Genomic DNA, 11,232 nt, shown 5'->3' with positions numbered 1-11,232 from the left:
AACCATGCACTACGCATTTAGAAAATATGTTTTTTAATATTTTGTCTTCTCTTTGCATTTATAACAATTCACTCCAACAATCACAGAATCCTTCCCCCCCCTCAATGCCACAAACCGTGTTACAAATGAAGCTGGTACTGCTGCTTATCAAAATATACAAGACAATTGATGTTTTATATAAAACCACTTTATATGTTAACTTGTTCCCAAACCCGCCGCCCCCCTCTTTTTTTTTTCTTTTTTGGCCTGGTTAAAAAAAATGTTGTTACAAATATTTACAGCATCTTCTGTTAGATGAACATTCTTATAAACCGAAAAAGGGAATCTTATGAACAGACCATGTAAAACACAAGACAATGTCAGAGGCTCCTAGCTGTGCTATTTTTTTTCTTAAATACAGTACTGAAAATGCCCATTAAACCCTTGTCATCCCAATCCATTCTGTTCACATTTTAACTCCCATTTTCTCTAAGTAGTCTATTCACCGATAGGAAATAGAAAGTAAAGGCCGCTTTGCGCTGGGTCTTCTTTCAGAAAGGAGCGTCAGAAAAAATGCTTACTACAAGTTAAAACCAGAAGTCAGTCTTTGGTCAGAGCAATGAGGTGACATTTTGATGCAAAACTTTGCTTGGTCGGTGATCTTTATAATTAGTACTTTCTGGGTATGGGATGAATTTTTTAAATATCTGGGTAACAATGGCAAGGGTGGGGGAAGGCCAGAGTATGACATCAAAAATAGCTATTTAAATATCTGTTATTACAACTACTATATAGATTTAAGAAGTGAAAATAACACAACAAAAATCCGTTTACAGTGCTGTATTAAGCTTGCCATAAGCAGCTTTCAATTATGACTATTACCACCAAGGTCATTGGACCAGACAAATATCCCTGTTCTCTGGAACACATGCCTCAGGTTACAAAAACTAAGATGATGACCACAAAGATTTACAGCAGCTCTGTTCTTGGACCTGCACAATGCTATATAATGAATATTATGCAATAAAGGCAAAAGTGTGACTGAGACTTCATTTACTCAGTTACAATTCTTCACTTGTATGAATAGTCTGTGGGATAACATTCTTTTAAAACTATATAGTACATATTTCCTGAAAACCAGCATACTGATACTATCTTAGTTTTGAATAGGAAGAATAGGTCAATTAAGACTACTGAAGAAGGCACATAAACTTTGGTCCCGTTTAGTTTTTCTCCCTCTATAAAACCCCTGAAACTAATATTTCATTAATTTTCTATTTTTTAAAACAATTCACAACTAACTGTTAGAATTTGCTCTGAAAAAAGACTGCAAATAGTCTTGTAGGTAACAACACAGCTCTTTTAAAAGATTGCTGAGTTATATTTTCTTTAAAGGAAAAGTTTTGTGCAATCTAAATTGTATTTCTTTTAGCACAATAGTAGAATATTTTAAGTCTGGCAGTTTTATTCTTGTTCACAGATCAAGACAAAGGAAAGGCTAAGAAAAATGCTTTTACGCATAGTCATGCCGTCTTTTTGGTTTTAAAAATAGCAGTACACATTAGGTTTTCTAAGAGATGGGCTAATAGCTTGGCAAACTTCCGTTTTTTAAGTGACACATGGTGGGGGGGGGGGCACATACTTTTGCGTTTGTCATCTTTTGTCCAAAAAATATTTAGTGGGAACAGAGGAGCAATTGCATGATAACATACTCAATGTATATATAAACATTGCTGTGTTAAGGACATGGAAGCTTTGCAAAATTTACATGAAACTGAACAGACATTCATGAGAGTTATTTCTAACCAACTGATGTAAAATCTATGATTACTATTGTACACAGACAAAGAAGGCATTGCTCTGCTCCCTTAAAGAATTAGGCAGGCAGAATTAGGCAAGCAGAAAGAAGTTATGTCTCTACAAACTGTGAGGTCTGCATCTTCCAACTACAGCCCCCCAAAAAATCAGAAACATTGTTACTACAAATAAATGATCATAATATTTAGTCTTAAAAAGAATTTAATAAGATACTGGGTAAACCTCTGAAATTCTTCAGTTATCAATTAAGATACTGGGTCATTTTTCTATTTGTATCTCACACAAAACACATTTTACTGTTCTGCAAGTTATTTAAATCTAAAAAAAAATGTTTTGGCATAAATTGCTACTATTAAACTAGTATGTACTGCTATTTTTTAAAAGTCCTGAATATATATACTTCGTGTAAAAGTGAAGACACTTCCAAAAGTGATAAAACAATACTCCTTAAAATAAAGTAAGCAAGCATAAAAATAGAATACTATGTCAGCTCAACAGCAAAAACATGGCTTAGAAGGTATCTAATAAGCGCATGCCAAAAACAAAAACACCACCACCAAAGATCTAATTTTTCCACTACCCTGATATTTTAAAAACTTTTTACAGAAACTATGCCAACACAAATACCGTAGACTTCTAAAATTCAAATAGCAAATAGCCCAGTATGGACAACATTGATGTGCTACAAATTGATGGTTTCAAACACTATTTTAAATAAGAATACCTCACTTTCTCAAATCTTAATTTGATTTTCTTTGTCAATAAATTAAAAAGTATGTAATGTGTATATGTATGTACATCAGGAGTGTATGTATGTGTGTGCATGCACGCACACACACACACACACTTATCTACACATACATACACACACACACACACACACACACACACAAATCCCTGAAAAGGATTCAAATGTTCTCTCTCAGATTTAAAAACCATGCCCTATTTCAAAAGTACATTCAACACCATTATGATCTCCCTTCGGCTACACTTTTGCTATGCTTACCCACTGAATGTTAGGAGAGTCATGACTTTAAATTACACAATAATTCTTAACTCAAAGCAAATGAAATAATCCAATTTAACAGGTTGAAAATTTTAATAGTGCCTATATGAAAGGAAAAAAGAAGCAATATTGGGAGATTTCTCAAATTTTTTCTTCCCCCCTTAACTCAGTGTTTCACTAAAAATATATCTCATAAATGAAAAAATAAAAACTTAAGTGATTATACCTATCAATTCAGCCAATGTTATACTGATCCACCCAAAATGTCTCAATTTAGTGTCCTCCTTCCTATTCTACTAACCTACTATTGCTCAGTGTTGCTTGAATTCTGCTTTTAAACAGAAAGCAGAATTTTTTAAACAGAAAGCAGAAAGCCTCTGTTGTCTCTGATTTTTTGTAAAACATCTCTTGCAGAAACCTTCCTGTGTTCAAATTAATGGCTGGAATATAGCAAAAAGATTGAGATATTCATTTTAAAGATGAGATGAGCAACTCTGAGAATCTGAAAAGTGTAAAAGTGGTGACAAAAATGTCCCTTTTGACAATTCCTGCTTTAAAAAAATCTGATCAAGCATTGAAGGAGTAATTAACAAAAGCAAAGTTTCTCATTAAAAAGAAACAATTTTACATTTTACAATTACTGAAGCAACATTAAAATGTATTCTTACATTCAGCCAAAAAGAAAACAGGACAGAGATGAGAAGGAACCCACTGTGTCATACTCTTGTGTATGTGGGCACCCAGTAATGATGTTATATTAACAAAGAAAAGCAAATTCTCACTTGAGTACTGAGAAAAACCAAGCAATCCTGAGACAAAACATGATGAATGATAAAGATTAGACAAGATCCAGAAACTGAGATTGTATTTCATAGGTCCAAACTGGTATGCCCTACTGGCAGACCGCTATTGGTCACAATGTGAAGAGGCCTACAGGTGCGCACTGAGTTATTCTCCAAACCATTTACCTTTCCCTACCCCATCTCTGCACCAAAGCACCATAAATTTGAATAAAAAACTATTACTTATTGAAAACCACTTAAAATAGCAATGAAAAAAAACTTTAAAATCCTTACCAAAACAGGGAAAGAAAAGAAAAACACTCACCAAGCCCACAATATAGCTTTCAAGATTCTTAGATAAAACTCTAACCTATTGTATCATAAGCACATAATAAGGCACATAAGAAGAAATTAAGTAAATACACAGTAATTCTGAATAAGTATTACAGATTATAGTGGTACAAAAAACCCTTGAGATTAATTTATTTCTAAAAGAAGACCTTACCAAAAATAACTTTTAAAAATCTGTCAAACCATATGATAGACCTGAATATTTTCCTTAAGACTGTAAACTTTTTCCTGAAAGCAATGATAAAAAAGTAGTTTATAAGTAGAATTATTTTTTTTAAATTTTCTAAGATCATATATTACTCAGCAAATGTGTTATTTTGAAATTTAAAACATGATTTTTCCTAATAAAATTATTAATTATTCTAACACCTTAATTGATCCTGGCTGGAATTTCCTTGGGGACAGCTGAGACACTTCATTTCTCCAAACAATCTTAAAAAGTTAAAGATATGCAATATTCAAAGGAGTGTCTTAAGAGTGAAACAAGCCATTGAAAGAAAACATGGAAGTTTGTAAATCTGCTTCCAAAACAACCCAATTTATGTATAACTGTCAATATAGGTGAAATAATTTATAAGTGAACATAATTATGAATCATAAAGTTAAAAACGGTTGTAAGAAATTGAAATTACTTACATCAAGTAATTTTAAAAAGTTGGTATGCTTAAATTTTGTAAAGTACAAAGGAGTTTAGAAATGTGTAAGGCTGATCTGGACCCAAACTAAAAGAAAGTCTGTCCTCTTGAAATCTAATTTAATATGGGGAATGTAATTATTAAAAAAAGTTTTCTTTTTTCCTGAAGACCATTTTCATAGAAATTATGGTATAAAGGAAAAACACATCGTTGATCACATATTAGTGGGGAGTGTGTGTGGGGGTAATCATCTCTTAATTTTTTAAATATACTTAAATAGCGAACTCAGAAAAAATTATTTATGTAAAAGAGGCAGAATTGGTCTAGAGCTGCTTCAGTCTATGTCTGAACGTTTTACTGAAATTATGGTCCAGTCTTAGGAGAAAAATTCACAGAAAAGTCAGATTGTGGATTTTGAGAAGGAAACTCTGAGGTGGTGATTTTCTCCAAGGTCATGGTTATGAAGCTCAATGAGGGCCTGGATTGCTTCTTCCACAGATCCCAGCTGAATAAGGGCCATTTTGCGATCTTTCCTGAAAATGGGGTAAGAAATATAAAACGTGTACAGAATTAATTTTGCCTATACACCTTCTCCCCAACCCTAAAAGACTTCATTGAGCTACCTTAAAATTTGCATACCATATTAAAAAAGGTTAAGTTACGTCTTAAAAGGACTTACTGAAAGAATTTAAAAGCCTTCACTGTACAGCCAGCTTCAGTGAAAAGGTTCTTCAGATCATCCATTGTAACAGAAGGTCTGTGAAAACATCAGAGAGTCAACCAAATATCTTAGCCCTTATTCTCAAGTGAAGCAAAGAGAATCAAGACATGCAATGCAGGCATGTTTTGGAACTGCCCTGAAAAATGTTTGAGGTTGGCATATACATGTCCTCAAACAACGGAATTTTGTCTGAAATCTTTTGCAAAAGATGTGGACAGGTATATAAAGAACAAGAAAATCTTTCTATACAAGGGCAGGGAAATGTAGGTTTACAGTTGTTAGTATGTGGAACAGTTTATTGTACTAATATTATTAATTATTCTATTATTTATTTGCATTACAACTGTAAACCTACTTTTGCCCACCCCTGTATTTATTCTTTCAAAGGGATTAGTACCCATAACACTGGCTTCAGTAATTAACTTTATTACTTCCAAAACTATTTCCCTAGTTCTGACTTGTCTACTACAGAGTTCTACATTTTAAACTGCTTTCAGGATAATTATGAGTATGTGTATATGGTAGTAAGGCTCTAAGATGGCCCCCAATTACTCTGGCTTCCTAGAATTCACACCCTTGCCATACTGAATAGAGACGTCCTCTATAATCTTTAAAGGGTACTGTAGAAATGACACACGTGATTTCTGAGGCTGACAGACACTGCATTTCCCACCTTACATTCTCTTGAATCATTAGCTTTGGAAGAAACCAGCTGCTATTTCATGGGGGCACATAAGCAGCCATTGAAGAGGTTCTTGTGACAAGCAAGTGAGGACCTCCTGTCAATAAATAGGTACATGAATGAGCCGCTTAGGAAGTGGCCCTAGTTAAACCTTAAGATGCAGCCTTATGAGAGACTCAGCCAAAACAACCCAGCTAAGCAACTTCTGGTTTCTTGACTCACAGTTACAGGATAAGATAATGAACACTTACTACTGTGTTAAGTTTTGGGGTGATCTGTTATGCAGCAGTAGATACCCAATACATTGGTCTACCACATGAGTGTTAACTAACTAAACACAGACTCTTCATCTCACAACTGCCTGCAAGGTCAATATAGCAGAAAAATACTGACAGATCTGCGTTCGCATTCTATATTTCTCATTCACTTTTATGTCACTTTGAGTAAGTTACTTTACCTGAGACTCTCAGTTTCATTGATAAAACGAAGCTCATGACCTTGCCTCCAAGGTTATTAGGGATAAATTGAAAGAAACAAAAAACAGAATACGGTGGCCCCTTTGTCACGGTTTTGCTTTCTACAGTTTCAGTTACTGACAGTTTGAAAACATTAAATGGAAAATTCAAGAAGTAAACAATTCATAAATTTTAGATTTGGTGCCATTTTGAGTAGCATGAGGAAATCTCCTGCGATCTTGCCCCATTGCTCCTAAGACACAATCATCCCTTTGTCCAGTGTCTCCAGACTCTATATGCTACAAGTCTGTCAGTCACTAGACACTTCAGTGTTTGATCACCTGTCCTGGTGGTATTGCAGTGCTTGTGTTGAAGTCACCCTTAGTTTACTTAATAGCGCAAAAGTATAAGAGCAATGATGCTGGCAATTCAGATGTGCCAAAGGGAAGCAATAAAGTGCTTACTTTAAGTGAAAAGGAGAAAGTTCTTAACTTAATAAGAGGGACCACATTTATGTAACTTTCATTACAGTATTTTGTTGTAATTATACTACTTTATTATGTTATTGTTATCAGCCTCTTGTGACTAATTTATAAATTAAACTTTATCATAGGTATTATGTACATATAGGGTCTTGAAACATTTCCTGTAAGGGGGAAAATACTGTACTGGTTACCAGGGACTAGGGAGTAGAGGGAAATGTGGTTACTGTTCAATGGGTATAAACGTTCTGTTTTGGACCATGACAAAGATCTAGAGCTGAATAAAAGTGATGGTTACATAATATAAATATACTTAATGTAAACATACACTAAACTGCACACTCAAAAATGGTTAATATGGTAAATTTTAAGTTGTATATATTTTACCACAATTTTTAAAAAAATTTAATATGGAGATTAAATGAGGTAACACACATAAAACACCACCACAGTGCCCAAAATTTGGTAGATGGATCAGAAAATATTAATGTCCTTTTTCTCTTCTACTCACATGTCCTATGTATGTTGCAACTTGAGGTCAGCTCCTGGATAATGTATTGAATTTAAATAAGTAATGATGGCAAGAGCCTGCCTCAGTATGTAAATATGTTGCCCCTCTATGTGACTCTGTAGTGATGAGCTGCTGAATTTCTAGGTCAGCATAATTTAGATTTTTTTTTAAGTGGTTCCTCCAACTTCCTAGCTAGCATGAGGCTTGTGCTATTACCCAATTCAGATTCAAAGTTTCCCTAAGTAGGCTAATGAGAGGCTAGCTGGGAGCCCAAGTTATCAACAGTTTTGAGTAATTATTTTCTATATCTATTCATCTCCTATTCTCATTCTCAAAAATGTTCTAAAACTTTACCATTGTCCACTCCTTTGGTCTTTAAATTTCCACACACATACAACTGTACACCACAGCTTTTTACCCACCCTTTCCAAAGCATATCCCTTGTCATTTAATAGATTATACAAAATTGCCACCTTTTTTGGTTAAGGATTTCAAGAATTAAAAAAGGGGTTGCCTGATGTTTTCTATAAAAGGACACACAGTAAATACCTTCGGTTTTGATGACCATACAATTTCTGTTACAACTCTTCAGCTTTGCTGTTATAGCTCAAAAGCAGCCACAGATAATATATAAATGAGTAAGAGTGGTTGTGCTCCATGAAACTTTATTTATGGAACATGAAATTTGAATTTTAATCATTTTCTCAAATCAAAAAGTATTTTCCTTTTCCTTTCCCCCTACCATTTGAAAATATAAAAAGTCTTAGCTAGCTCATGGTCCATACGAAAACAGATGGTTTTGGTCCATGGGCTGTAGTCTTGTTGATTCTAGACTTAGATTACTAAAGAACAAGCCTACTACAAAGCTGGTTAATACAGAGCGGTCACCACAAGAATCATTTTTAGCTATAATTAGTTACAATTAATGTTAATTATAATTAACAATTATATATGGCTTTGCAGCTTGTATATAACTAAGAATTCTTTTTTTAAACAAATTCTTAAATTCATAAATTATTTGATTTTTCTATGTTTACTTAAGAATCTTTACTTCTATACAAAAGGATGGATGAATACATACCAATGAAATATTTCTGTGTATATTTATTTTTATGTCATTTTATAACCAATAGGTTAACAGGTAACTAGCTGCTAATTTTCTACTTGGAAAGAAAATTTTAAAACACTGCTATCTTTCACATTTTCCCATGCAGACTGAAGATACAACCTTCTTAAGATATAATGGCAAATGAATCATCTCATAAGAAACTAGTTGATAGGACAACTGCTGCATTGAAATAACTTCGGAGTTTTTACTTCTCTTAAAACATACGCTGTTTATTATAATAACTATGAGTCACTAGTCAACAGTGGATTACTAACCACCTAAATGAATAATAACTAATTAGGTACATACGGGATGTTGGAAAGATGTAGAGTGGCTGATGGTGGAAAAATATTCTGGAAGTTTTTAGAGCCAGGCTTTTTGAAGCGATGCAAAGGACTATTACTAAAATCCTTAGTCAGACCTTGATCTTCTTGTCCCTCTCGAGGAAGCTGAACTGCTTGATGTTTGGAAAGTGTAGCACGAAGCACTTTTCCATAAAGTCTCTGACCGCTCAGATGGTTCATTGCTGGTGCATAGGAAGAAAATGAGATAAGTTTGGGTATTAAGATAGTCTCTGTAAAATTTGTCTAAATTATCAAAAATTCTTTTTATTTAGTCATTTAAAATTCTACTGTTGGTTTCAAAGTTAAAATGGTTATAAATTTAAAAACTTACATATAGAAATGTACTAATGATTTAATTTTACTATAAGGGAAGAAAAGCAGTCAAACTAAAAACAACTATCTTCTGCCCTGGCTGGTATGGCTCAGTGGATTGAGCACAGGCCTGTGAACCACAGGGTCGCAGGTTCAATTCCCAGTCAGGGTACATGCCTGGGTTGTGGGCTAGGTACCCAGTAGGGGGCACATGAGAGGCAACCACAAATTGATGTCTCTCTCCCTCCCTTCCCCTCTGTCTAAAAATAAATAAAAACCAAAAAAACTATCTTCCTAGCACAATGATAGGAAGTTCCAGACTCCCTGAAACAAAGCAAGTGCTCAAGAAATGGTTATTGAATAACTCAGTTTAATCTGAAGCAAAGTATGTTTTATAAAAATTCTGAGTGTTAATATAGTAGCCACTGTAACAATGAACAATGAGACCACAGAATGATACTTTGTTGTACCATCACTGTAAAGTTTGCCCAAATTTTTATGCTATGCAAACAGCTCTAGAAAACTTAATTTACAACAAAATCAAGCAACCAAATAGAAAAAAATTAAACAAAGAAAGTGATGTTCAGTAGTTTAAACTAAAAAGACAAACCCTAGACTCAAAGCTCTAAATAGCATTATGTTCAAGTAGATAAATGAACTTTAAAGAGCAATAAATATTTTAAATCTTTATAAAATACGAGCATGTTCAAATAACAATGAAGACATTAGCACAAAGAGGTACTCTTCAGTAAAAGTATGTTCCTACTAGTGGTAAGTTTATTTTCTAGGAAAAATCATAATACAAAAGGTAAAAGTCACCATTATTATTATTATTAATCATTAATACCTAGCTGAGCTTGATTTGCATCTGCCATCTGAACCAAAGCATTTTCTTTCTTATTAAACATAATCTTCACTCGATGTACATCACCATATACTCCTAATTAAAAAGACAAAAGAAAACATTTTTAATGCCTGTGTAATATTTAATTAATATTACTAATACATTAAAAGGTTTTCCTCATATAGGTGGGGCAAAAGTAGGTTTACAGTTGTGAATATGTGAGGTTATTCTTACATTATTAGTTATTAATTATTATATTATTTTCCATTCAAATAACTGTAAACCTTTTGACCCACCCTGTCTGTAAACCTACTTTTGACCCACCCTGTATACATTCCCTGCGCAACTTCATATATACGCTCCCAAATTTGTATCTCCTCTATGTTCCACATCACCTTTTCCTTTTTCCCAATTCCATGTTCACAATCTCTGTTGATAAATATTACCATCATCCAAATACTTGCTCTAGTTAAGACACCTGGAATTCATCTTTTGACTTTCTTTCCTTAAACCATTACATTCAATAAATCACCAGTCCCCACTAATTCTATGGCCTAAACATCTATCACTTTTGTCTACTTCTCATCATCATCACCATCAAAGCTATTATCGCCATTTCACATCTGCACTGTCGCAACAGCCTCCTAGTTGATTTCATTACAACGAATTTTTCTACATTGGTGTTTCCCATTGTGAGTCCTACATCTCAAAGAACAAGCAAAATGATCTGTTTATAGAAAACCAACATGAGAAGTTATATTTAATTAATATTTAATATATAGATAAAATTATAGGCAAAAGTTTCTATAATATGAAGGGCATTCTCTCATTTTTTTCATTTAGCATATTAATATATTGCAGTTTATGTGCTACAGAGTATCATCAATATTACAAAAATAATATCCTTAAGAAGTGTTGGTTATCTTGTGGGAAGGCACCTAAGAACAGCTGAACTTAGAGATGAGTGGTACTTTTAAAATTTAAAACAATACAAGTATTCTTGTCCTTTTCAGAAATATGCTATCCTTTTCAGAAATAACAAGTGGCTGAAATAGATATTATTTAAAAAAAAACAACAATACACATACAACTTGTTCTTCAAGCTGAGTGTAGTATTTTTTTAAATGAGAAGTTAACTTCTTTAAGAAATATGCTTTGACTATTAAAGAGATACGAAAATGTATCATTAATACTTGATTTCA

The 11,232-nt window shown here is 33.4% G+C and overlaps 1 protein-coding gene across 2 annotated transcripts in view; it reads right to left on the bottom strand.

Moving 5' to 3' along the window:
* Positions 1-227: 227 nt before the first annotated feature.
* Positions 228-11,232, bottom strand: part of PTBP3 (polypyrimidine tract binding protein 3) — a 91,472-nt gene continuing 80,467 nt past the window's right edge. For both annotated transcript variants that reach the window (XM_054584519.1, XM_054584520.1), the window contains 4 exons: positions 10,034-10,126; positions 8,840-9,056; positions 5,251-5,328; positions 228-5,104 (listed from right to left, as the gene is read on the bottom strand). In XM_054584519.1, the coding sequence (XP_054440494.1) occupies positions 4,972-5,104; positions 5,251-5,328; positions 8,840-9,056; positions 10,034-10,126 (521 nt within the window). In that variant the 3' untranslated portion in view covers positions 228-4,971. The remainder of the gene's footprint in view (positions 5,105-5,250; positions 5,329-8,839; positions 9,057-10,033; positions 10,127-11,232) is intronic.

This window comes from Pteronotus mesoamericanus, unplaced genomic scaffold, assembly GCF_021234165.1.
Source record: "Pteronotus mesoamericanus isolate MK-2021 breed Mesoamerican mustached bat unplaced genomic scaffold, CSHL_Meso_final contig_78, whole genome shotgun sequence".
Lineage (NCBI taxonomy): Eukaryota > Metazoa > Chordata > Mammalia > Chiroptera > Mormoopidae > Pteronotus > Pteronotus mesoamericanus.
Note: the sequence above shows the minus strand (reverse complement) of the source record. Positions and strands in the feature narration are given on the sequence as shown.